We start from the raw sequence: 27,685 nt of genomic DNA on the forward strand, positions 1-27,685 counted from the left end.
CTGTTGTTAATAAGGCAAGTACCAGGCAGGAGTCTGCTGGGAAAACAGCACCACAAGTCTCATTTTGCCATCATAATAGCATTCACTTATCTTGGCAACCGAAGAACTATTCACATCCACATATGAAATGCCACTAAAGAAAACACAGAATACATGGCTAACTGTTAGTATCTGAGGAATACATATGAAAGTTTAGACTTAAAATTAGCTCAGCTTTCACATTACTGGCTAAATTACAAATATATGGGTGTCTTTTTAAACTGAAGTCCTCAGGCTGCGGCACCTTCCCTTAAAGCAAAGGAATGAAAAAACAAGAAGTAAAAATAAGATAAAAAAAGGCTACAAACTGAAACCATGCCATAGGAATGAAAACATTCATCTGCCTGCAGAATTTCTGCCACAAGTCTCAACTATTTAAGCAATTCTTTCATTTGCTTGTTTTATCTAGCAAGAAATTCATATCATCTGTGAAGCCAAAACCAAAGCTAACAATGTCTGCCATTCTGCTCTATTTTTAATGTATTATTTTGTGGGATTAGGAGACATCAGTGATTTATTATTTTTTTTTTAACATGAACAGTAAAAACTGAGTAAGATTTTGAGCTAGGAATAAAGTGCTAAAGGTCAATCGCTTGCCCCTACTTCTCAGGAAACACACCTCAAGTTGAGACTGGCTTTTTCAGTCCGCAGTGCTGCATCCTGTCACCCACCCACATGCCCTCACACTGGCTCCAAACGGAACCCATACACATCCTCCACTCCAAGGAGGATCGTTTCTGCAGGCAAGGAGGTTTAGTTACAAATCAATTCCTCAAAAAAATTAAGGTGCCTCCAAATTGTTATTTTTTTACTGTATATTTGATAAATAAAATCCTCTATTATGTTACTTACATGACTTTCTTATAACTAGCAAAAATTCATGCTATCCCTCTGGATGCATACAGTAAACATACTTTTTAAATCCAAATAAAGAATTTTGTTTTCAGCTAAGTTTGAAATGTTCAAAGTTATAATAGATCCTAAGAATTTCAAACTGATGGCCTAAACTTACGACACAGATTCCAACTCAGAGTCACAGAAACTTTCCTCATGTAGGAATATCGCCCAGATCCAGCTGTCAGGCATAAACATGAGCCATAGGGTTTGCTTGGGACACTTTGGTGTACCAGCTCCCTGTAGAACACACAGCCTCACTTGGCAACTGCTACACACAGTTTATGGCTTTAAAAAATGGCAACCAGCAGTCTGCTCTTTGCTCTCAAGTTTTAGCAAGATAAAAGGAGCCTTCGCTCATCTGATTTTCAGCTTTTATTTGGCTAATAAGTAAAAATAAAAGTATTTTGCTCATTTGAATTAATCCAGTCCAAATTGAAAAGATAGCAGGTCAGGGCAGGAGACACAGCTACAGGAAAAGAAAAAATAAAAGTTAAAAGCCTTTAAAAATGCCTACCTCAAGCTTTTAGCAAACAAAGAGAGCACTACCACAAACTCAACACACACAAAAGGACAAATGCTATCTGTCTCAAGAGAATAACCGAAAACATGCAGAGCTGGACAAGTGCTTAAATATACAGACAGAATATCCTTCATGTAAAAAGGATCATCAATTTTATAGCAACATTTAAGTACTCATTAAACTGAGTAGTCAAACAAAAACTGTTTAAGGGTAGAGTTTTAAAACCAGAAGATTAGCTTGAAATAGATTCTTAAAGCAAAATTTGCTCTGACTGTAAGGGAAATCAGCTATTGGGAGGCATTTTAGTCAAAAGTCTGGATTGGCAAATCAGACAATTAGGCTCAGCTGTTATTTCAAATTTCACAAGCTGGACTTCTTAAGAATTTATTTCTCATTCCCATGAAGGCAGAATGTTTTAAAAGAAGTGTAACTACAGAATTTAACTCACAGTGTTGAAGGAAACCATGTCAGAATAAACGTCTTTTCAAGCACGTTTGACTTCTCTGCTCCCTTCGTTTCTTAACATGGTTATTAACTCTTCACTGACACGCCTGCCTTCTGCTTAAATAGGAATCAAAAGCCAACAAGCTTGTGGCAGTTTTGCACACAGTCACAGGAGTCTGCAGAAGCAGGAACAACACCTATTTAATAAACTCACTACCTGCATGTACATGCCTTCATATGTGTGCTCTCTCACACACACACACACACACACACACACACACACACACACACGCAACCTCAATTAGCTGAAATTCTCCATCATCTGCCACTAGCACTCAGAAAACACACAAAATACTGGTTACAGTGGTGAAGCAAATAAAAACACACACAAAAAACACAAAAGCAGATTCAGTAGAATGTAATTTCTGCTTCCTGGAAACACAGTAGCAAGCTACCTAATTTACAAATCAGACCAATTCAAAATAAGCCTCGATGTCCTTACCATGGAAGAAAACAACAAAACAACTCACCAAAGCTCCTCTGAAAAAAGATATTTCTAAAATTAATGAAATTTGGGATTTTATTTTTAAAACTTACAAGCCAAGAAACCACAGTGTTGATTAGGATTTGTTTTCCAGTCATTAAAGTTTAGCCTACAATGTCAGCTGCCAGCACCCGATTAGACTTTCTGTGAAAAAGCCCATCATCCAATGCAGATCACCGTGAGAGGCAGGAAAGTGGGCAGGCTATGGTTAGATGAAATGCAAAATCGGGAGGAAAAAAAAAAAAAAAAACACAACATACAAAGGTTCAAATTTTAAGCACCAAATCAAGCATTTAGCATCTGCATTGCAATAGCATTAGTAAACCCTGAAACACAGCGACTGATTTAAGTAACATTCCAAAACGATTTTACATTTTAAAAGAGCAAGCTGAGAGATCACCAAAATGTGAGCTGATTTTCAAGTGGTTTGATATGCAAAAATAGTATTTTATATTCACTTACTAGATGAACTCCAAAGGCTTTTAAACAGCATTACAGCAACTCGGAATCCTTCCACAACTATACTGTAGCAGGAGGAATTCAATAAAACCATCAGCGATACCAGAAAGAAGTCAATGTTTGCTCACTGCTTCACACCCACCACTGAACACTGCCAGATTTGCTCTCAGCTGCTGCTGCCAATGCACATGTGCAGAATTATAAAGAAACTTCCTGCTCACACAGATCCCATCACATTCTTAACAACAGTAGTTAATAAATAAAAAGGCTTTTGTATCTTGTGTAACAGCTAATTATATTCATGCTACTTGCCTCCCCCCAAAGTAAAGCTGTACTCCACCAACCACAGATGTATAATTGCCACTACATCAGATAATAACTGAAGTGCAATGGCGTTATAAAAGTACACTGAGGTAACAGACAGGAAGAAATTATCAGTAAAACTATGCAGCTTGAGAAGTTCACATTATAAATCCAGAGCAGCTTAACAATTGTCACTGCTGTTAAAGCCAGACTTTGGAACAGAAGTCAAGCTACCACAGACACACCAAAAAAAAAAAGCAAACTATAAATACATAATGCATTTAATTTATTATACATAAGTTATCCTATTACATACATTTATCATCAGCCTGCTTCTCTGCCTCCTGAGCAGGTAAGCAGAAATTCACATTGGAACTCAACACCTTACAGAATGGCCCATTCGCTATGGAAACACTGCCTCTGTCATAATGATGACCACGTGCCACCAAAATAAAGAACAGTCTTAGCATCCCCACTGAAGGAGTAAGACATCTTAATGAAGAGTTCAATGACTCTTTGAATTACAAGGGAAGAGGGGGAGAGAAAAAAAAGGGGGAGAGGGGCTAGAAGAGAGGGGACTGCTAATGAGATCTCCTCCACAACCCATTCTTGTCACAACTTGGTCATGACCAAATCTGAAGATACTACCAGAATCACAAGGTTAGAAATTACATTGCAACCTAAAAATGAGGTAACACAATGACAATAAAAGAGTGACAAGACAACAAAAGATTTAATCAAATGTGAAGTTCAGCAAAAAGTGGAAAAAAAAAAAACCCTTTCAAATATACATGCTTAAAAAAACAGGCGGCAAATAAAGGAAGAAAGAACAGCATTCATAAGATTCCAGCTTTCATCTTTTCAATTTTGTCCAAGTATTATTATCCTACACAGCTGAGCACAAATTTTAATCCCGAACACGCTGCAGGGAACACACTGAACGGAAGAGATATATGAAGAGAGCAGGTAGGGAGACTGGAACCTGGACAATCCATTCAGGGCTCCCACCAGATCCTCTGTTCTGATCGAGCAGCTGCCCCACCCTAACATCCTTACAAAGCTCCAGATAGCAAGGAAAATAAAACCCTCAATACCAAAAAGCCTCTGCAGGCACAGTCTTTGTTACAAGCTGTGTGAACATGAACATAATGCAGTATCTTTATTTTAAGCTCAAGTTTTCTTTTTTCTAAGACAAACGTACAGTATAAAATTTCACGCATTCACCAAGTGAGACAGCTCAAGAGCAGCCTTGTTTGTTACTATCAGAACTATTAATTTCACTATAATCAGAATATAGTCCTAGATCCAGGTGCAAAATACTGCCAATTTCTTGCACTGAATGACTCCACCCATATGTTGCAAGCAGAACAGGCTTTCAGCACTATCATCACTTAAACTATGGGGTTTAAGGCTTAAAAAAAAAACAGCTTTACAAAAAATAGATGCAGGAACAAACAGATTCTCTTTTAGGCTGTAAGAATACACAGAATTCATCCGAACTGACCAAACTCTCACAAATCCCAGCAGTTGGCTACGAGGCCAGTACAAAACTATAAAGCCAAATTTGAATTTGCTAAAGCCTTCAGGCAGGTCATCATTCCCAAAGTCTTTGCAGGTAAAATTTAGAATTTGAAGAAGGTAATGGTCAGCAAGAGACTCAAAATGACTTGCCCAATTCTACTGACTTTTCAGGGAACAATGCAGAATTCCTGGATTCTCTGCCTGGATACTATTTTGACACGAAACATACAGCCCCTCTGCTGAATAACTGATATATTCATTACTTTAAAAACTGCATGACAAGTAACAAATCTCCCTCTTTAATGGCCCTTCACAGAAGATTAAATACTCCTTCAATTCTGTATCTCCTCCTCAAATGTCCCGGATAAAGTGTTATTTTTTTTAGCTCTTAAGTAACAGTTTCCACATTTGAAATGATTAATAAATACAGAACTGGGCCTGCAGTACAAGGGGGGGGGGGAAAGAAGTTAAAATGGTTTACCATCTTCCACCCTCACAGATGCAAATACTGCCTTGCCCTGCCAGAAGTCGATTCACTCTCATCCTAATGGCTGCTAGACTTTTGTTTCGTGCGTTAACATGGCAGCAAAACATAACCTGGTGTTATGCACAGGATTTAAGGACAACTTGAAGGCATTCTTCTACTGATAGCAGTTCCTCTTCCTTAGAGCTACAGCTTCTTAGGGCAGGGTTGGGGAGGGGAAACCAGAACAAGAACCAAAGAGGAATAATAACAAAAATCAAAACTAGAAGAGGCTTGGCAGATTTTACTCACTTTCTACCGAGTCCTAGAATAGGGCATCACTGCTGAGCTATAAACATTTCAGCAGAGATCAAAAGGTTGAGTACCTGAAAAGGGGAAAAGCACCACAAAAAGCCTTCACACACACGACAGCTGCTGTCTGTTCCAAATGCATGGAACATTTCTTCAGCCTCGCCTGCTTTTGCAAACATGCTGTTACATACATGAGAAAGAGAACTTCATTGCTTGCACAGGTCTCCTGTTACGAGCCATAAATGTTAAATTAAGTCTTTTTATGAGCTATTAGAAGGTCCTTCAATGTTACAGTGCATACAGCAAGAGCCCAAACTGACTCAGCAGATACACACTGTCATTTCCTAAGCTCAGATGTTCTGACACATTGTCCATGTCAGAATCTGCAAGCATTAGAATGATCAGGAGTTTCTCCTGGTCCACATCTTTAAATGTAACCATGAAACACTCAACCGATTTTTCTAAAATAGTATTGTGAATTTCCAGTTTGATGCTTTCAAAACATCGGGATATTCGATTCCTTGTTGTAACATTGTCAAGACAAGGAAAGGGTTCCTACAGTGCTAGACAGCATGCAAAACCCAGGCAAAGCAGGTAAGAAAATACTGTAAATACCTTCAAAACTATGCAGCAAAGAACACATAAAGCAGTTTAATGGTAATAAGCAGTAAAAACAAAAAAAAAAGGAAACAAACAGACTAAGACAGTGAATTTGTTAGAATATAGGCCCACAAAGCAGCTTTTTCTTTTCTTTTTTTTTATGCTGGCAGATTAAACTGCACAGAAGACAGAAAAGCTTCAACCCTAAATGCTAATCCACTTCAACAATTTATTCCGAAGTCACAGACTATTCCATCCCTGAGGACATTTGGGAATACGTGCCTGAAAAAAAATAAAACTGTGTTGCATTTTATATAGTCAGTTTCGTTTTGCTTCAACAGGCAAGAGTGATTTGGTACTATTCACTTTCTTCATTCGTTACCTTTTTCCCCTCCCCTGTTCAAATTTAGAAGTGCTGCCAGACCATGCAACTCCAGAGTAAGAATTAAGTATTAAAAGTTCAAGTTGCAGGGGTTGATTGCAGTTATTTTGTGGTTGGGTGTTTTTTTTTCAAAACCTGGAAGAAGTCCCCTAACGCTGGAGCATCTCACACTAAAGCAACTTTTTGGTAGCAAGAAACACTTAAAACGCTTAAACCCCTAAGGAGCTTGCAAGAACAATGGAAGCAGACACACTGACAGATTCCTCAGAAAATACATTTAGTCACAGGATGGAGTGCCGTGCCCATAACCTAGTGCTCTCGATGCTAGCGCTTCTTTCTTATTCACACAAGATTTAGTGACTACCCTTCTTTAACTTCTTGAGAACAACTCCGCTGGCAGGGAGCTACCAGGCTAACGCTGTCAGCGCGCCAAGCCCCATCGCAGGGGGGAACAGAGCTGATCCACCGTGGGAGGAGGGAACAGGCTCGGCAGACAACTCTACTCGAGGAGCCAAGAAACCCCTGCAGGCTGCCAGGGCTGCCTCCGAGGTCCCAGCCACGCAAGTGCACCGCTTGACAGCTCCCTCCGAGAGGCTCTAGCAACTTCTGCGGCGCGCCCGCCGCTGCCCACACGAGGAAGTTCCCGCTCCCGTACCGGTGCCAGAAGGTTCCTGAAGCCTGACGCCACACTGTCCCTACCCCTCAACCACCTCCGAACCGGAGACCCGGCCTGGGCCGCTCTCCCCGCGGATGAGGGGCCGCTCTCCCCGCGGATGAGGGGCCGCTCTCCCCGCGGATGAGGGGCCGCTCTCCCCGCGGATGAGGGGCCGCTCTCCCCGCGGATGAGGGGCCGACACCCCCCCCCCCTCACCACTACCACTACCACCACCACCACCACCACCACGACCACCAGAACCCCCGGCCCGCACAGCGCCGCGCATGCGCCCTGCGGCCCCTCACCGTTGCCGGGTGACTCGCCCTCCCCGCCGTCCTCAGCACACCAAGCAGCAGGTTCCTCCGCCTCTTCCTACCCCGGGGTCCGGCGCGGGCCTCTCCTCTCCGCTCCGCTCCGCTCCGCTCTCCCGCCGCAAGGCCTCGCCACGCCGCCGCTGTGCCCTCGCCCCGGGCCGCCCGTGCCAGTGCCCCCTCAGCCGCTCGTTGGCGCCTACCGCGAGCGGGGGGTCCCTCAACGGTAGCGGCGGCAACTGGCGGAAGTGACGCGCTGACTGACAGGTGCAACGCGCGCGCGGCCCCCTTCCCCTCTCCTCTTCCCTTCCCCTCCCCTCAGGGTCACGTGTCGAGGGGAGGGGCGGGGCCGCGCTGAGGGGAGCTGAGGGGACCCGGGTCCTACCGGGAGCAACGGCTCCGCCTCAGGCCATCGGCGGGGCCCCGGGCGGGAATGGCTCGTCAATAAGGGGGAACCGACGGCCTCGGGGCTGCTGTCCTTTATGGGTGCGAGCTGCCCGGCGGCTCAGGCACTGCAGCACTGCACCCCGGGGATCGGCGTTTTTCTGTCGGTCATCAACCTTACAATGACTCAGACATCCGCCCGCTGCGGGCTGTGAGGTGACCAGAGAGTGATCACTACTTAGAATCACAGGATGGTCTGGGTTGGAAATGGCCATAAGATCATCCAGTTCTAACCCCCCTACCATGGGCAGGGACACCTCGCACTAACCATGGCACCAAAGCTCTGTCCACCCCGGCCTTGAGCACCACCAGAGATGGAGCATTGGCCACTCGTTGGGTAACCTGTTCCAGTGCCTCACCACCCTCACGGTAAAGAACTTCTTCCTTATATCCAATCTAAGGTTTTTATTAGGAACAGTTTCTTCACTGAGTAGTAGTCAGGCATTGGAGCAGGCTGCACAGGGACGTGGTGGCATCACCATGCCTGGAAGCGTTCAAAGCCATGTAGACCTTAGAGACATGGGTTAGGGGTGGCCTTGGCAGTGCTGGGGAGCAGTTGGACTTGATCTTAAAAGTCTTTTCTAACCCAGCTGGTTCTGTGATTCCCCATTTCTCGCAACCGTATTTAAGTATTTCCTGAATCAAAGCATCAAAAGTGATCGCTCCCAAACATTTCCAACGTGTAAGCACACCAGAAGTAATGAAGTGCCCTTTGACAAAGAGCTAATGCGTCCCAAAATACACAATTTAGCACCCTTAAACTAAGTCAGCATAAGTTAGTAAGGAGATGCAAGCTTGCAGTAGAAGTGTTAAAAGCCATGCCTCGCAGTCTGCGGTTCCCACATGCCATGTTGTAACTACAACAGCTTTCTCTGTCATGAGATGCCAGCAGCCATAGAGCTGGGTTTAATAAAGCATTTAAGGGAGTTTGGATTTTAGTTCCTAAAAAACTCCTTGCAGAAAAGCTTCCCCCCGGTGAAAAACTGACAATATGTGACAGGAAAAAAACCCCGATAAGATGTAGGATGGGATTAATGGAAACTAAAGTAGTGCCAATAGCTGCGAGGGGTTTGCTTCAGGTTTCCCAACATGGATTCTAAAATTTATCTAGACATACTTAACACTCATTAAGAGGTTTTACATTTAGAATCCAGAGAAGGGAGAATCACAGTCCCACAGTAGATTAGGTTTTAATCAGATCTAAACCTATATTTCCCTATTAGAAGGTGTGGTATCATTAGGAGGTGCTGTATAAAGACAATACAATGGGTAGGGCCAGGGGATACAGGGCTCTCGGGAGCTCTGTACTTGCAACCAGTCTGCTTCTACAGCAGATTTCTCCACTTGGAACAGCTAATGACATTTCCTCGCATCAGACTGAGGTTTCCGAGCTTGTATTTTGTATACATAGCTGTGTTCTTTCTGATTCGTTTAGCCTCATCAACAACAATAAAGATACTGAATCAGAACAAGCTGGCAATCCTGTTGATGAAACACGGGAGAGCGCAGACTCCAGCTGGCTCTTCAGCAGATACGTTGGCCGGTTGACAGGACTAAAACGGCAAGAAACCTGACATACAAAACACATGCAGTGCGAGGAGACAGACAGCAGAGGCAGGCAGGTAGGCAGGCACTGCACAGCACCTGCTCACTGGTTTGGAGTCCAAGGCAGCGTCTTCCCTCCTCTGAACTGGCTCCGAGTGCCCCGTTTCGTGCCAGCTTACGCTACCTCCCTTTCAAACGCTTCCAATGTTCCTTGCAGGGGGCAGACATATGCAGTCCCAAGCTGCCATTTTAGTCTTTTCTGCTCACTTTGTGTTCTCGCTGCCTGTTTCTGAAAGGTTGAGGAGAACCTGGGAGTCCTGATGCTTTAGACACCTTTTCTAAGACAGTAAATATAAAGAGAAGGAAGACAATGACTTAATGAGTAGCTGCGTGGTTACACCCCCAAAATACAGCTAATCAAAGGTGTCTGCCTCTCAAATCACTGCTTAAAATTACAATGGAGCAATGTGGGATCTGTCCCCTTGTGTTTATCAGGGCACAGGTCAAATTTTATGGTAGCATTTTGTAACTTCCTGCTTACACGACATGCAGGTAGACACCCAGCCCAGTTTCAGCAGGCTAGACAAGACAGCGTGGCGCTCACACAGGCTCATTTCCCCCTCTGAACACACAGGCACATGCAGAGCATCCACAGTACATGCAATGCATGGCTGCAGTCCCACCATATGACATAGGACTACCACCCACATGTCAGGACATATGACAATGCACTGCCCTGCACAGCAACAAGGCCCCAGTGTGAGGCTGCTCACAAGTAGAGGGAAGCATTTCCCAGCTGCTGCCCAACTCCAGGAGCTTGGCAGATGCCCCTGGCTCCTAGGACCAAGGAGCCAGAGTGCCGTGGCATCCCTGTCTCATCAGTAAATCCATATCCAGAGCCACACCATGAAGGGTGAGCCATTTCTATAGCTCTGTGTGTAATCTTACATGTCCAGCCAAGTTCCTTAGCCTAAAACTGTTACAGAGATTCTACAAAGTAACTTGGTAGATCTGAGATGATTACTAATAAAAATATCCCATGTTTTCAGGAAAAGCTATTCATGACCACAAGTGATGATTACCAGTATTTGTTGCAGAAGAACTGAAGCTATATTTCCCATATCAGTCCTGACTTAGTACAACCTTACAATAAATATTCTCTGAACACTTGCATCTCCACTTAAGTCTAATTCCAGCAACAGCCCTCATCAGAAAATTAAGCCAATGAAAGTAAAATATCCCTATCCCAACTGTGCTCACTGTTGTACAAGGCTTCGTAGAAACTAAGCTAGAATACTCCAGAATTTGAATCAATTTTGCAATGCCTCCTGATCCTTTGAAAGCTGGTGTCCTGCCATGCAATTCTTTGCCTTCATGCTGGGTCATTATCTTACTAGAAGGAAATGGAAATCAAAGCAAGACACTGTCTGCTGTAATACCTGATATTGCGTGCCAGCAGCTTTTATTTCGTGGGAAAATTATCCCTATGTCAGCAAAGTATTTACTTCTGGGTTTAATTTTTCATTTACAAGCAAATTATTTGATATACTATCATGGACTTGGAAGTGCTCAATTTGTGTCTTAAATGGATCCTATTGATACCTTGCAAAAGTACTGACAAGCATGAGTCCTTTCAATACCAAAGAACTAACAAACAGTAACAATTTCCAGCTAGCTGCTCTGTAAAATGCTTTTCCTTCCTGGATATTTCATCCAGAAACAGGGATATGCCCCCAAACAGAGTCTTTTGCAGCATTATAAAGTTTTCTAACAAATACTTTATTTCAGGATGCCCAGCACAAGACCGTTGGCCACGTTGGATATCCGTAACTCTTCATGGAGGCTCCTGAATCAGCAGGTATCTAATTCTTCTGACTCACAGAGTCCGAGCAGAGCACTTAAGAATCAAAGTCCTTTCTAAAGCTTTGCCCTGCATTAACAAATGAAGCTTCACAATGCTCAAGCAGATACCTGAAAGAATCCATTTCATGGAAACAGAAACCAGCACAGAGAAAACCATTCACCTTCTTGAGGATTGTCTGCCATTACTAGACACATACATAAGGATGTTTTGAAACTGAATTAAATCTCAAAGACACATCTTCCAAGTAAATGTCAGACATTTTTACTCATTTTTCTACCAGAGTTCTGTGATTAAAATAGAAGTTCAAAGGATAAGGTTTTTTTTTCCTGCCTCCTGTATCTGAACCTTTGTTTTGTTAAGATCTGTCTTTAAACTAGAGATCTAGGAATATGGGGCAAATGTGTCTTTTAAGGCTTGTTCACATTTTAATTGCATGCTTACAGACTTAAGAGGAGATAATTCTTCCCGTCTTGAAATTCAAGACATTGAAAGGTTAATTCAATCTTCTCAGTTCCATTTCCTTCCTTCTGTTCCTCTTCCCACACTCCCTCCCCCCATCTGTAGACAGCTGAGTTCTTTGAATTTTATGCAAGCTAGTATTCATCCAAAGAGAAAAATCATTCAATGTATGCATCAGACAAGCAAAAATGACAACATGGCACACTTTCAGTTTTTACTTCCTCTTTGCTTTTCTTTGCATTCACCAGTTTGGGCTGTGGATGTGAACTCATGCCCTAAAGCTAGTCTCTGCTTGAAATAAAGCGTGAATATCCCCATCCCTTCTGAATTCCCTTTCCTTGCACTCACAAGGATCTTAAGCTGCTGTAGTGCTTTAACCTTAGTTAGGGAAAGCTCGAGTTCAAGTTAGTACAATTTGTCTGTTGCCAACACAATCACTCTCTGCTGCTCCCATGTTATTTCATGGTGTGGCCACTCACACGCAGAGTATACTGACTCCAGAGGAGTCAGTTTGAGTGTACAGAGCTCAAGCTAACCCTCCTAAGAAGACATAACCTTAATAAGACTGCAACCCATTTCTGCACATTATATACATTTGTAAAGAAAAAGCTGTAAAAGTACTCACTGAAAACATTCTAGTTTGGTCAGGTTGTAACTGTTCACTTTGGATGCCCTGAGAGGAAAATAATCTCATCTTTCCTGTTTTGTTTTTTGTGTGTGTGGTTTCTTTTCACATTTTAGAGAAGAAAACCAGTGTTTAATATAGCATACTTGCAGCATACTGCAGAACAGGGAGAAGGTAACAGATGTGGAACTTACTGATTACCCCTTCCTTACACAGTATGTAATACCTCTGCATTATAAGATTATAAAATTGGAAAATGATTTTGGTAACAGGTAAAGTATGAAACCCTTCAAGTAGAAATACAGGTTTCGATTCTGGAAATTGCTCAGAGAGATCAACTAGAAAAGACACTCAGCTGCTTAGTCTTGTTCCTCTGCTTCAGCAGCCCTGTTTCCTGAAGCAGCTGAAAAACTTCAGGGTTTATCTTCTTTTCCCCAAAAGACAAAACCTACTTAAGCGGCCAGGAGATGCCAGGGTGCTGAAACCAGAATGATTTGGCAATAAAAGAAGTGCTGGGTAGGCACCCATCAAAACTACATCCACAACCCTGTAGCCCAGAGGCTGAGGATACCATGGCCTCCATATCTACCCCAGCAAAATGTAGCATGTAATCAGACCCGCTGTCTTTTTCCCCCAGACAAAACGATAATGTGAAGTTAGTATAAAGTTAGCAGATCTCTGGATTGCATTAGTTTAACTTGGATTAGGTTGTTTATCTATTTGTTGCACACTGGGTGCCACAATTTGATCTTCATAAGGAATGGTGATTTTCCTTTTGTTTAAAGCAAAAGGAGTGAGAAATGCAACAGTGGATTCTTTAGCTCCAGAGCAGCTGCACTGAGAACCGTGATTGAGCACACTCCCCACGCTCACCCAAGACTTCTCTGTCTTACCCTTTCCCTAAGAGCTGCTGTTTGCAAGAGAGGCTTCTGTCCAGAGACAGAGAGACAAAAAAGACTGTTAGTAAAGACTGGGATTCACGCTGAACTAGCATTTCTAGACCGTATTCATCACAAACTGTCATGTGCTCCATAGCATAGTGACTAATGTGACTAACATATCACATGCTTCTTTCCCCACCCTGTCTTTGGAAGAGAAGCATGTGCATGGACATTTTGTATTCATTTTTCTCCCTTTAATAATGCACACATGGATCACCACATTTTGCTAGAAAAGGCCAGGCTGAAGCCAAGTACTTTCTGCTGAAGACACACTTTGGGTCAGCTCTCAAGAAAGTTCTGTTGCAAGAATCCCATCTGCTTAAACTTGTAAAAGATCACCCCCACACTGAGTTTTATAAGACCAAAAAAGAGAGGGAGAGGAAATTTCCACTCTCACTAGCTTATGTTTTCTCTTTCTGCTCTTTGCTGCAAGGGGACTCCTAGTAGAGGCTGTCTGAACTCCAGAGCTATTTGAAAACCTGGGGTTGGAAAAAATAACCCAAGCAGAAAGACTATCTACAAACATCCTCTCCCCTCATCCTTTGTATGCACCTACCCTTCAGGTTCAACAGTCTCAAGGAAATGAAGCACCTTAGTTCATGATAAAACATACAGGAGAAGACAAGAGTCGAGCATTTACCCAGCAGCAGCACAGCATTACGGCAGACACTCTGCCAAAGAGAGATCATTCCTTCCTTACACCCCCAGGATTCATTGTCTCTTAGCCTGGGAACCTGTCTCTGTTCCCAAACATGGATATTTTTTTTGGCAGCAAGACGGAACAAAAGGCACAAAGAGAACTAAGAAAACCCTTTCAGTGAAGCTGTAGTCTTTTTTTTTCCCCTCCTGTTCCCCTAAGGACGGGAAACCTAAGGATAGTTTAGAACACATGCAATCCTGCTACCTTTCTGGAAGGTGCTCAGTGCTCATAGGGACCTAAAGGAATGAGGGTGCTTGTAGATTCTAGCTCAGCCTTTGACCTTGAATAATTAATCCCCTACCTTTAGCACCAAAAATACCACAAGGTTTTGAAAATGAAATCAGTTATCTTTGAGTGGGTGTGGTATTTCAAGACAGCACTAATGTGATTATAAAATCAGTTGTGTCAGCTCATTGGCTAAGCTACAGACACTGATCTGCTCGAGCGTCTGTTCCTCGAACCGGCTGCTCGCAGTAGGGTGCTTTGTCCCTCCTCAGCTCCACATAGAAGGAGATGTGATCTGATTCCCACTGGTGCACCAAACAGAAAGAATACCCTTCTTCTTGCAGTTGCCCACCTAATCTCCATGAACCTTGGCATTCTCAGGAGCACAGCATCCTCCCAGCCCACTGAAAGGCCATAGCCCTCATATATAGGTCCCTGCAGCCCCAGCTCTGCGCAGGCTGGCCTCCGTCTTTCCAAGTGACGGCAGCCAAGTGGCAAAGCCAAGTGGCAGCAGGCTCCAAACCTCCCAGCCACACTCTTCAGACTCTCCTCTGAATGTTCCTTTGCACTTGAGCTGCCTTTAAACATTCCCTCTCACCTAATACTGCATCCTGGTAGCAAATATTTGTTTTCCCCTGTTTCTCTGTGGGTGTCTGACAGGCACTCAGTGCCTTGTGCTGCCAGGCACGGTTTAATGCTGTCGGTGGCAGGTGACTCACTGGAATCAGAGGTGTCAGTCCTGGAAGGTTTGACTCAGCTCTCCATTCTTTGGCAGCAGATTGAAATTAAATGCACTTGCCATTGTATCCGAGGCAGCTTTTCAGACACAGCCACACCAGTATGGCTTTACATACATTATGTGTATGGGATCTGTAAAGTTCATTGCTGAGGTTCATTGCTCCCACAGTTGTCCCAAGGCCAGGTAAATGCCATGTTCCCCTTACCGAAGGTGGAAACTGAAATCTTGCTATTAAAAGCCTTCCAAATAACTGCTCTGCTGCTCATATAGCAAGAATATTTCATTCTGAAGTGAAAGCAAAAGGCAGCTGAGTAAAATCTTACCTACCCATCTTTTGCTTCTGTGACCAGCCTCAATGCAGTACACAATGCCCTCAGGCCAAACTCCAAACTTTCCTTATGAAAACCACAGAAGGCTGTCTGTCCAGCACAGAGTATGTAAACATGAGGTTTGAACCCAGCATGAGCTGTGTTTGACCACAGTACTGAACTTGAAAGCTACAGAAACTTGACAAGGACTTTATGCAATGGTCAAGATGTTTGTTATGGAGATGAGTATCTACTAATTTCCACTGAGGATGAGAACACGTAATTTCTCATCATTATGTTACATGGACTAACACCGTTGCACCTTCCTGAGAAACCCAACCTAATATCAATTTAAAACCTGCTCATCTGCAGCCTAAAACCACAAACAATAGATCTCAAACTGTTTTTAATACTAGGTCTGCTGATAAATCATGCAATGAAAATGGTGGTGATGGAAAAACAAGCATGGCCACCCAGTCTCTGTGTGTTTAAAAAAGCCTGAGCTCTGCTGTGGATGTGAGGGACCCAACCTGTGACTGCCCACAGAAAGCCAGAAGTGAGTTTATTCTGCTTTGCTGTCCTGAACACTTCATTTCTACATCTAAGAGAATTTGTGCCAGTTTAAAAGTTTAAGAGGTTTTGCCCTTGTAGTCTCTTCATAATAAGAATTCTAATTGTTACTTGTAAAAATGGACAAGTGTTTAGAAAACTGAAACTGATGAACTGCCTGAATTCATGAATCATTCAGATTGTGTTTTATAGTCTTTATTATTTTATTATCTCCTAAATCTGGTGTCTACCCTAACAAGAAAAGGTTAATGCTGTCTTTTTAAACAGACACTAAGACTGTTCAGTGCCAAATCTCAGCCATGGCTTACACTGAACATTCACCCAGTGGCTGCCTTCCTGCTTATTCCCAGGGGGTTTTGGTCAAGAGCACAGCTTTCTATTTTTGGCAATTGGTTGGGCTAATGGGATGGAAGCAAAGGAACTGAGTCCTGTCCCTAGGTATGACTGGTACTCACACATTGATTTGGTGGGAACAGTCAGGCAAGTGCAGAGGTAACTGAGCCAGCCTGGACAAGTCACTGGAGCTTTTAGGCTAACAGAAATGTAGGTACATTGCTGCCAGGACAGTCTTAGGTCAGGAGGCAGCACAGCCAGCTTTGCAGAGGGCTGAGCTCAGTGGCAACCTCTGTCAGTGCTTCACCACCCTCACAGGGAAGAGCTTCTTCCTAATGTCTAACCTAAATCTCCCCACTTTTGACTTAAAGCCATTACACTTTTAAGAGACCTTTTAAGGAGACCTCTATGATCATCCAATCCAACCACAAACCTGTTAATTTTGTTAATGTAATCAAACACTGGAAGAAGAGGTCCTTAAAACCATGTTTAAACACATTAAAACCATTTCCTCCACACACACAAATCGGTCTCAAACCCACTCCACCTAAGCATATTATGCAAACAGAAAGTTCCACAGCACCTTTCTGGTGCTCTTAGTCAGCCATGAGACATCTCTGTCTCCCCGAGCTCATTGTCCAGGCTCCCTTTAGAGTCAGTAGAAAAACCCGGATACTCGTAGGGCACTAACTTTGTCCTAAGTTAGTTGCCTCCCTATTGATTAGGGTCTAGGCAAGTAATTCAGATGGAGACATCTAAAGTTGCACAAGGGGAAACCCTTGCTGGCATCTGGGGAAGCCCTTCCAAACCCCAAAAACGATTCCCCAAGTTTTGTGCTGCATAGCTAGAGCCATGTCAGGGTCGCAGGGATGTCCTCAGCCCTCAACAGCAGCAGCTCTAGCAGGTGGCTATTTGTACATCTAATATAAAATGTCTTGCAAATACAAAGGCTGATAGCCATTTGAAAGGTTTATGTGGGTTATACCATACAGCACCACAGTGCATTCTCCCTTTGCTGCAGCTGAAGATGTTCCTACAAGCAATTCCAGTGTGGTCAATGCCACCAGTATGGGTGTAGAACAGGGAGCAAGCAGGTTGGGGATGATCCCCAGATACGATGCTGAATGCACCCAGAATCTCCCTACAAACTAATCCAGAAGCAGCAGCCCTTAAATGATCTCAAACCTCCCTTTAACTCCAAACCTCAGCACTGTGAAAGAAGAGCAGGAAGGGAAACTTCAATATGATCATCCTGGTAAACGAGGAGAAAGGCAAAAAGCTGTACTTTGGCAGTTTCCCACGTCCGTTTTCCCATTTCCCTCCCTCGTGCACTTTCTGCAGCAGCAATCTGTCCTTTCCCTGAAGGCTGAGCAATCCCAGCACTAAACTAATCAATATTAATAGCGATGGGCTCGGGCGGGGGGAGGAGAGGAGGGATTACCCTGACCTTTTTCAACTCACACTGCCTCAGACGGCCACCCAGCAGCCGAGGAGAGAGCAGCAGACGGTAATGCCATGTGGGTTTGGTAGCTTGTAATTGCTTTTATTTCCCTGTGAATATTTTGCTTCTGTTGTCTCAGTGCAGATAGCAATGAAATCTGATTGTCTTCAGGAAGCTAAAAATACAATTAGATCAGCCATCTCCGGGCCGAACCTCGCCTTGATGGGAAACTCCATGGAAATAAGGGGAATAATGGCCAGGCTGGATTTTAACTTGAATTTCTGTTAAAACCAAGGATTGGATTAGGGAAGTTTTGACGGGTGAAGTGCTGAATGCCTTTGTGCTTTGTGGATTTCTCTTCTAATAGAGTATAATCAAACCCATTGAGCCTGCAACTGGGATATTGAGTGCGAGAGCAAACAAAGGGCTGGGTGAACTGGTCCCCTATTGTTAAGCACAAGTGTCCACAGCAGCTCATCCAGATACAGGGTATGTATGCACTCAGGCAGGGTGCTTGGAGTAAAGACAAACCTTATGAATTAAACCCAAATCAGAATTGAAGCTCTTTGTTCAGATTGGATTTGAGGTTTATTGTAGACGTTTCTGGTTAGCAGCATTGCTTAAAATAGAGGTTTACGTCAGGAGGCACCGTGGGTTATTGGCAGTTAATGCATTGTCTTGTCTTTACTGATATGCTTGTTTCCATGTGTAAAATATGATTTTTCTTAGAAATTGCAGCTGAGAAATATAGATAAAATCCTATTTATGCCTTTCCTCCTTAACTCTGTAAGAGGCAAGCCTCAGGGAGAGGTCCCAGACCGAGGTGTTAGATTTGGGGGGATGGGGGGGGGGGTTATTTGAATAAGCATTTTGATGGTATTCTCGTAGTCTTGCTTCCGAGCAGCAAATGCTTTGCAGATGGCTGAAAGCACAGCACTGGTTAATGGAGCCCCGGGTGTGTTTTTCCTTTCTTTGTCAGCACCCACCATGTCCGACAAACCAGATTTTGCAGAAATCGAAACATTTGACAAGACCAAGCTGAAGAAGACAGAAACCAGAGAGAAAAATCCACTGCCCACTAAAGAAAGTAAGTGCTTACGAGGCTCTTTGAACTACGAGCGGCAAGGACACAATGTGTAATGCAGTTCATATGCAAAATGAATACTAATCACAGGATTACAGGCTCAAACTCATCCCTGACTTTAACTGGGGATAATACTAAGACTTGTACTCTGTGTTGGGCTGCCAAGGATACGACTAGTTGTAACCAATGGTATATTTTGCCTGGAAAAGCCTTTCTGATGGGATTGCTCTTGCTTCTGCTAAAAGCAAGACGAGTTTTTCTGCTACTTGCATGTAACAGGATCAAACTGTTTGTAATTGCCATGTTACCAGCCTCTTTGGAGGCACAAAAGCACAGGGGAACCCTTCTGTGTCCCTGGCAGCATCCCCAAAGTTGCCTGGGGTCTGGATTTGATATTATCAGGCAGATGAGCTGCTGCCCCCCACTGGTACCTGCTGCCAGCCCTGGCCATGAATGATCCAGGCACCTTCTCTGAGAGTAAGGCTTCAAGAGAAGCCCATCATCATCCTCATCTACCAGGCAATCTTCCTTAAGAAGGAAGTTTTCCTCATGCAGGATCATGTCCCATACATGCACTGTGCACAGGCAGCCAGATGTTGGTTGTAATTCCCATTCAACATGCCATTTCACTCCATTTAGACCGGACTTTGTGAGCAGTTTCCTTCATAACACTATCACTAACCACTTAGGGTGTGTTAATATTGATAGCCATGGAGACACACTGTCCCTCAACATAAGATACCTGCTTTTTCCTGGTTTATTATCCCTACCAATGCTCAAGCTGTAAATACAAGATGAGGTTTGCACATCATGAACTTCCTGCTCCGGCAGGGGGATTGGACTAGATGATCTTTTGAGGTCCCTTCCAATCTCTAACATACTGTGATACTGTGTGATACACCCTACATGAGAATGAGCTGGCATTTCCAGGGTGGCCAAAGAGAGAAAGTGGGGATTTGCCATCCCCTGGCTTTAAAAATGGCCACAGGAAAGTGTATCCTACAGAATCATGACAATGTTTATTGAATGATGGTTTTGTTTCCTCTGTTTGTCTGGCAGCTATCGAACAGGAAAAGCAAAGTGAAAGTACAGCCTAAGCGTAAAGCTGAAGATGTGACTGCTGCTTCTTCAGTGGGGTTTTGGCTTCCAAGTCGGGTTGTTTGTTTTGTCCCTCCCACCCCCCAAAATGGGTTTATTGCCCATTTATTTTAGCAAACATTTGCTCATTTAATGTTCCCCGGGGAATAAGTTTGTTTTGTGTTTGTTGAGCAAGAGACTGTGTATTTGTACTCTTAAAACTATAATCCCAAATTCTGTATCAACCCCATTACTTGCCAAAAAAAGCGCAATTTGCATTAAAATTGTTGTCCTAAACCTCACAATAAACAGGTTTCTTCTGATCTTGAGCTGTCTTTGAGCCTTGTAGAAATAGGGTTTACACTGCAACTCCTACTAGCATCCTTCTTCCTCTGTTTGCACTGCCACAGCACCTAAAGAGCACACCCAGGTCAACCCAGCCTGGCAGCAGGTGTGAATACGATGGGAAGCTGCTGGCTTGCTTCAGTCCTATCCAGCAGCAGGTTAGAGGCTTATAAATTCCATGGAAAATTGAGATTGGGCTGAGCAAATGCTCAGATTAACATCCCAAATGGGAGCAGGGCTGCAGCACCCTCTCCACAACATCTTTTCTGTCTTCAGCCTGTCAAGATCCAGTCAACCTTGGGACAAGGGCAGCACATGTAGCCTTTGGCCTATCTAATATCAAGCAATGCAGGAAGGTGGGAGAAGGAAAGAGAAGTTGTTACTGCACTGATTTCTGGGATGAGGAGGAGACCTTCAGCAGCACAGGGGCATAGGACACACACCTTCAAAGGAAGCAGGGATGCTCTAAATCTCCATTGCTGGTGGTGCAATAACATCGCCACCTCACTGCATCCTCACTATTGGCAAAACCAGACCCTGGTACCAGCTGGGGGACTCTCAATTACAGCGTATCACATTATGGCTGGAATTAATTTGCAGTCATGTTAGAAAGCAAGTGCTTACCCTGGGAAGGTGAACTGCTGTCCCTGGAGCATCAGTGGTACTACTTGTGCTGTGAAACAGGAATGATTCTGTGTACTTCCACAGGTTCCTCTGGGTTTACACCTGCACAAAGCGAGGCAGAAACCAGAAGCAAATGGTCATGGTGATCTTTAGAAAGGCCTTGTTTACTTCAGGGTGGTTTGACACTTGACATTTAACGGGAAGAGTCACAGCTGCAATTAAACAATGGCAGCGTAGCCACAGAAGGGCTGACTTCTGGTGCCAACAGAAAGCAAACAGAGGTGGCCAAGAGACCGCAGGGAACAGAGCATGCAGGACTGGGGATTGGAGCTAAGGCTTTGTTAATGGCAGGGGAATTCAAAGGAGCAAAAAGTCTGCTGCCTCCATCACCACTCATCAGTTCACTGGTGCTGCTGCTTTCTTTCCATAACCAAGGGTTTCTGCACATTGTCCTTGGAGAACCTCACTCCCCTTGGTGCCCGATTCTAAAGGTTGGGGTATTTTTAGGGTCTGCTGGGTTTACTAATACTCATTTTTATGTAGAAGGTGAATAATGTGAGCAACAAGGAACACAGTGCTATTTTCTTTGTGACTCACACCCTCCTCTCATGCCTATGGGTCAAAGAGCCTTTGACATTGTTTAAATATTTGCCTTGATGATGGCTCATTCATGGAGAAGGAGCTCAGAAATTGCACTTGGAGCAACACCACCAGCTAGAAACCCGTGCAGGTAACACCATAGAATCATAGAATAGTTAGGGTTGGAAAGGACCTTAAGATCATCCAGTTCCAAACCCCCTGCCATGGGCAGGGACACCTCACATTAAATCATCTCACCCAAGGCTCTGTCCAACCTGGCCTTGAACACTGCCAGGGATGGAGCATTCACAACCTCCCTGGGCAACCCATTCCAGTGCCTCAGCACCCTCACAGGAAAGAATTTCCTCCTTATATCCAATGTAAACTTCCCCTGTTTCAGTTTCAACCCGTTACCCCATGTCCTATCACTACAGTCCCTAAGGAAGAGTCCCTCCCAGCATCCCTGGATTACTCACTGCTGTGCCACAGGGTGATTTTTAAGCACCGCATTGCGCTCAGCGGGTACCCAGCCCGCAGACCAGACTCCCTCCTTGGTTTTGCCAGGAGGCAGAGCTTTGTTCCACACAACGACCTCCCTCCTTCTCTGCCAGCTCAGGCACCTGCCAACTCGCTCAGCACAAAGCACTGTAAAGCACTAAACCCCTCTTCGGCAGGGCTGAATCAGCGGCCAGTGTCTGTGCACAGAGGTTCTCCCAGAGACTCAAGGTCCGGGCTGCATCCTCAAGCATACACTTTGTGGATAGAAGGGAAGGAGGGTGTAGCCAGAGCAAGGAAACAACAGAGATTGTCCTCTCATGTTTGCACAGGTACAAAAGGCCAGCAGTGTGGCTGTAAGGGGTGATACAGGAGATCAGAGCACTGCTGACAGCTCTGGAGATACCAGATTTATCCAAGCACTTGGCTCGGGGCTGCTCCCGGTGCCACTCATTCTGCCCCCATGAAACCTCCTCCTGATTTAGGTGTCTGCATTTAAAGCCTGACACATAAATCCACACTCCCAGTGCTTGTAGTCACGCCTCACCCCATTGGGAAGGTGATGGAGATGAGACCCCAGCCAGGCTCCCCACCCCTGGATCTGGCTGTGGGAGCTGTAGGGCTCAGCACAGAGCGCAGCAGCTGCACACCAGGAAGAACTCCACCAGGATAAAGGCCACATCTTCCCACCTCTCCCCCTCCTGCCCCAGGTGGAACTCAGCTTTATGGCAGGATCTGGGGGCTTGCTTTTACTTTTAACAGGTTAAGAGAGGCCCAAGGACACGCAGTTACCATATCCTGATTTGAGAAGCATCCCCTTTGCTGCTCTGTGAAACCACTTCAGCCCAGGAACAGGAGCAAGAGATTAAGATCTGCCAAGAGCAGGGGCAGGCCTGTCTCCCTGTTATCTTAACCAAAGAGCAGCGCAGCCCTTATCTGAGGGGCAGGCTGGGGACACAGACCAGGAAACTGCTCATGTTTAAGGCTGAGACAGTGAATTTTCATCATTCCAGCCATTGTACTGAGGAAATGTTTGTTCCCACCATTGGCAGGGAGCTACAAACCAAACCCCTTATCCACACCTAGGGAACGTGCTCTGGTGTTAACCTGCTCCTGACCTTCACTCCCCAGAAGAGCATCCCCACTCACCAGGAGCTGTGATCCCTTCCCATACACCATGCTGGGGGCAGGCGAGCTGCAGGCAGCTTCATCAGGAAGCTCAACCTGCTCCAGGTGGGAAGCTTAAATACTTGTACCAATGAGCAACAGCCCTTTGCTGTTTGGGTCCTTCACAGAAGGAGACATCACCTTGCAACCCCTCTAAATGAGAACCTTCCATGCTCCTCCGGTTACAGCAATCATTGTATGCTGATACACACCTGCTTCCTTGGCACCAGCGTGAACCCAGCCTTACCCTGCATCCCAGGGACAGGGCCAGCCCTCCTGGGATCATGGCTGTGTCCACGTGCCCTGTGAGTCACCTCTAATTGCTCTGCACTGTCTCAGGGAGCAGAGGAAATCCACATTCCTGTCACTGTTGCACAGGAGCTGGTTGGTTTCATAAATCCCATTAGCAGGCACTGGATAACAGTGGAACCCTGGACCTAGCCCTCCTGAGAAGAGGGCACATGTTTGTGTGTCTTGGAGCCCAGCTAAAACCCCTGGAGATCCTGCCAGCCCCAGCTCAGGTGCCACACACTGAGCCCAAAGCATCTGTCATGTTGTTTCCCACATACATCTGGGTGTTCTCTCCTGTTTGGGTCATGGGCCCTGTGGCTGCTGAGGCATCCCGCAGCAAATCTTTAGGTCCTGCTCTGCAGTGAGGAAGGCAATCATCAGCTTTAAACTGAAAGAGGGGAGATTTAGATTACATGTTACAAAGCTCTTCCCTGCGAGGGTGCTGAGGCGCTGGCACAGAGAAGCTGTGGCTGCCCCATCCCTGCAGTGCTCAAGGCCAGGTTGGACACAGGGGCTTGGAGCAAGCTGCTCCAGTGGAAGGTGCCCATGCCCATGGTAGGGGTTGGAGCTGGATGAGCTTTAAGGTCCCTTCCAACCCAACCCATTCCATGAAGATGAAGACTTCAGTTTGCTGGTTAAGACAATCACCTCTGTGTTCACTCACTGTCAGTGCTGCTCCTGACACAGCACAGACCTTTCCTGTGAGGAGAATGGGGAGAGAAATGAGGGGAACGAGGACCCTGACCCAGGCTCGGTGGGATCAGGGCCTGAGCTGCATCCACCCGGGAAGGAGGATGCCATAGGAGCAGAGCCAGGGAGGCAGCCATGGCAGCAGGAACTGGAGCAGAAGCACACCACCTCACACTAAACCATGCCACCCAAGGCTTCGTCCAGCCTGGCCTTGAACACCGCCAGGGATGGAGCATTCACAACCTCCCTGGGCACCCATTCCAGTGCCTCAGCACCCTCACAGGAAAGAATTTCCTCCTTATATCCAATCTAAACTTCCCCTGTTTCAGTTTTAACCCATTACCCCTTGTCCTGTCACTACAGTCCGTAAGGAAGAGTCCATTCCCAGCATCCCTGTAGGCCCCCTTCAGATACTGGAAGGCTGCTATGAGGTCTATGAGATCATCTCGTTGCACTTTGGTTTCACCACATGAGAGTCAGGAGTGGAGCTACCAACCTCCCTCATGCACCAGAGCCACCAGGGCAGCCTTCCTCCTGTTCACACCATCTCCATTAGTGCCCAGCAGTTACATGCATACAAGCGCTCCCGTCTGAAGGAACACTTTGCTGTGACACGGCTCCTCGTTGCTCTGAGCATGGCCAGGTGAACCACAGAGCCACAATACAGGCATTTCTTTTCCTCAGTACCACCTGAAAACCCAGGGATGGGATGGGATGGGATGGGATGGGCGATGAGCATTGAAACATCACTGGTGGTTGTTCCAGCAGGCGGGATCGCTGGGTGGCTTTATCCCTGCTCCTGCTGGAGGTACTGAAGCCTGTCCCATCCATACATCCCCCCCGGCCACCCGAGCCATACACGTCCCAACACAGCACGGGTGGGTGCTGGATGGGCTGGGATGTGTGTGTGGAGCAGGCACATCCCACCGGGGGGAGCCTTGTCACCAGCCTGCAGGGGACACTGCCCTGGGACATCATCCCTGTGGACATCATCCCTGCTATCCCCACCAACCCCTGCATCCTCTGCTCACACAGCGCTGCACCGCTGTGCTTGATCCCAGCACGGGGAGTTCTGCTCCATTTCCTTCTCTCAGTAACAGATGCAGGATGTGCTGTCAGCTTCCATCCTCAGCTCCCTCCGAAACCACCACGGTTCTGGTTTTGAGGTGCAGCATTTAAAGAGGGAATATGAGCAAAGAAATCTGTTTTCAGAGGATGCCACTGGGAAAGATTCATCCCTCTTTGCTTTTCCTAGCAAGACTCAAAGGGCTTCTGAAGTTCCTCTTCAGCACAGGATCCTCCAGAGGAATCGCCCTGGTCCAAAGGGATGAAGATGAGTTGTAAGAAGATATCCGTATCTCAAATCACTGCAGGTCTCAAATCCTCCCACACTCGTTGTGCCCAACACAGCCAGCACCAGCACACACAGCCTCCAGCTCAGGAATCAGGACCTTTGGGCTTAATCTGTTCCCTGTGGCACAGAGTGGATGGGGACAGGAGGGGAGACAGAGCCACAGCCACAAAGGGATAACACAAGGAACCATGCTGGGAGAGGCTGGGGAGCACCACATGAGCCAGGCTGCAATCAGTTAATTCAACTTGAGTTCGGTGGGGATGGTTAAGATGGAGGTGATAATTCCCCTCTGTATCAAGTGCCCCATCTCTTCCTGCACAGGCTTTTACCTGCTGAGGTGACACATTGCCAGGACAGAGATGTGCTCCCCCATGCAGATGCCCAGGCAGTAACCTATCTGCTGCACTAACACCGTTTGCATGACACTTCCTTTAAAGAAGGGGAGAAACCCAAAACACTTGTCCCTGCTTTATAGCACTGCTGTGTCAACAGCCCTGCAGGCTTTGAAGGGCACAGCTTGGGTGAGGTGATGCTGACCAGGTCATGCCTTTTGAGGGCTGAGTCCTCTTCAGAATCACTGAAGGTTGACCTAAACTCGGGTGTTTTACTCTGTCCTGCTTTTCAGGGTGGTTCAGGGTGCAGCGGGACCAAGTTCAGGCATGTCTTTGTCCAAAAGCTTTGCATCATTTGTGGAAACAGGCATGGAGTAGCCAATGGGATTTAGAAAGCCGTCAGTCAGGATGGACCGAGAGCCCCACAGCAGCCCTGGTTCAGGGATAAGAGCTCAGCAAGGAAAAGCTTTGCTCCGGTGGAAGGGCTTGGGGTGGGAGATGGGACCTCGCTGTGCAGCACAGAGGGATGCGCATGCTGCCTGTACCTCTGCAGGGGAATGTGCCAGAGCCTTCAGCTCTGCAGGCTCCTCTGCTCATTGCCCCATGCTGGGAGAGCAAGGGAGCTGCCTCTGGGAGAGGTGAGGATGGGAGACAGAGGCTTAGGAGGGGAGCGGGGGGGGGAGTCACTGGAGTGAGAAGATAGCAGAAAACTACAGCTTTAAAACACACAGTGCAGAAACAGGGGGAAAGAAATGCCCTTTATCTGCTTGCAAGTGAAGCAGATGCTCAGCTCCCTGCCCTGGTGCCAGGAACAGCTCCTGTGCACGGGGCTGGCAGAATTTGCTTCCAAACCCTAAGTTTTTGCTTCCTGAAACCAAGAGGTATAAACCCCAAACTGTGCATCCCGATGGTTCTGTGCCCTGTTCCAGATGTGCTTCCTTCTGCAGCAGAGCCTCTTACCTTGGACTTTGCTTGCTCTTGGCCTCTCTGATGAAGTTCACTGCTCACCCCATCACTCTGCACATGAGGCTGTGCTGGGAAGCAGACACAGTAAGACAGTAAAACTGGTTGCATTGGTACAGCGGAGGGGGAACAAAGTGCTGTGGGGAGGCAGGAGACAGGAACTCCTCAGGATAACTTCATCACTAGGAACCTAAGCTGGCCCTGTTGGATGCTTTAACCTTGCTTTCAGTGGGCATCAGACCACTTCTCTGTGCCACAATAGGAGTGAATTGAACTAAGCCCGTGGGGTAGGTATGGCATAAAACCTGAATTCAGTTTCACCTCCATCCTCAGTTACCAGTCATTAATTAAGACACATTCGTTATACAGGCAAAACTCCCACCATGGATCCAGGGATCAGGTCCTGCTGGGGTTTGCTCCCACTGCAGCAGCCCACAAGGGACTCTGCATTAGGCAGAGCAATGGGGACACATTTTCCTCGATACAGGAGAGTTGGGAGCACTAAAATAACCCCAAAGCAGTCCCTGCGTGGAGCTGAGCTGCAGCAGGATTGCCCCATGGCTGCAGCTCTCTCTGATGCAGTGCTCTGAAGGAAAGGATCACATCCCCTTTGCAGCTGCTGTGCACAGCGCAAGGACACAGCATCCATTCCCAGAGGGCTTCCCATGGTGGGAGAGCACCATAAAACCTCCTCCACCTCACTCACCATCAGGAGGGGGTTTCTAATGACCCAGGTGGGTTTTATTGTAACAGAGCAGGATTTGACGCTGGGGCTCTGAATGTGTCACCTGCGGAGGGCTATTTAGCAAGTGGGCTGTGCTTTATCTTCCTGTTGTCTGCAGCCATGGAGAAGCCAAGAGCCCATCCCTGCAGGACCCGCCACCCAGCAGGGCTTGGGGCACCTATAAACTGATTTGTCTCATGTCTGCCTTCCCTTAACACCCATATTCTGATGGGAAGGGGGGTCTGTGGGTGCATGGGGCTGTTTATACCGTGGTTATCTCTTGGCTTGGGGCATAAAGTACACCTGAAGATGTTGA

At 46.0% G+C, this 27,685-nt stretch overlaps 2 protein-coding genes and 1 long non-coding RNA gene across 12 annotated transcripts in view; 1 reads left to right on the top strand and 2 right to left on the bottom strand.

The window, feature by feature from the left end:
- Window positions 1-7,597, bottom strand: part of FAM13B (family with sequence similarity 13 member B) — a 47,835-nt gene extending 40,238 nt beyond the window's left edge. For 3 of the 4 annotated variants that reach the window (XM_061352050.1, XM_061352051.1, XM_061352048.1), the window contains exon 1: window positions 7,445-7,597. The gene's annotated coding sequence lies outside the window, so the exon portion shown is untranslated. Of the gene's footprint in view, window positions 1-2,906; window positions 3,050-7,444 lie in introns of those variants that run through there. The other variant, XM_061352049.1, reaches the window with a different exon arrangement.
- On the top strand, window positions 7,576-20,128 carry LOC133211588 (thymosin beta-12-like). Of its 7 annotated transcripts, XM_061352077.1 has the most exons (5): window positions 7,576-7,717; window positions 9,330-9,516; window positions 18,012-18,133; window positions 18,624-18,731; window positions 19,788-20,128. In XM_061352077.1, exons 4-5 carry the CDS (start codon window positions 18,632-18,634, stop codon window positions 19,823-19,825), a joined length of 138 nt encoding a protein of 45 aa, XP_061208061.1. In that variant the 5' UTR covers window positions 7,576-7,717; window positions 9,330-9,516; window positions 18,012-18,133; window positions 18,624-18,631; the 3' UTR covers window positions 19,826-20,128. The 7 variants fall into 7 exon arrangements, with proteins under 7 accessions (XP_061208061.1, XP_061208064.1, XP_061208062.1 ...); XM_061352080.1 differs by lacking the exon at window positions 18,012-18,133; XM_061352078.1 differs by lacking the exon at window positions 9,330-9,516.
- Window positions 9,273-10,484, bottom strand: LOC133211592 (uncharacterized). Its single transcript, XR_009725240.1, has 2 exons — window positions 9,748-10,484; window positions 9,273-9,527 (listed from the first exon to the last, which is right to left on the bottom strand). It is a non-coding gene; the product is annotated as an uncharacterized LOC133211592 (long non-coding RNA).
- Window positions 20,129-27,685: the final 7,557 nt, after the last annotated feature.

The sequence above is a fragment of the Neopsephotus bourkii genome, unplaced genomic scaffold, assembly GCF_033783945.1.
Source record: "Neopsephotus bourkii isolate Nb327-2 ecotype Australia unplaced genomic scaffold, CSIRO-AGI_Nbou_v1 NB_620, whole genome shotgun sequence".
Taxonomy (NCBI): Eukaryota; Metazoa; Chordata; class Aves; order Psittaciformes; family Psittacidae; genus Neopsephotus; species Neopsephotus bourkii.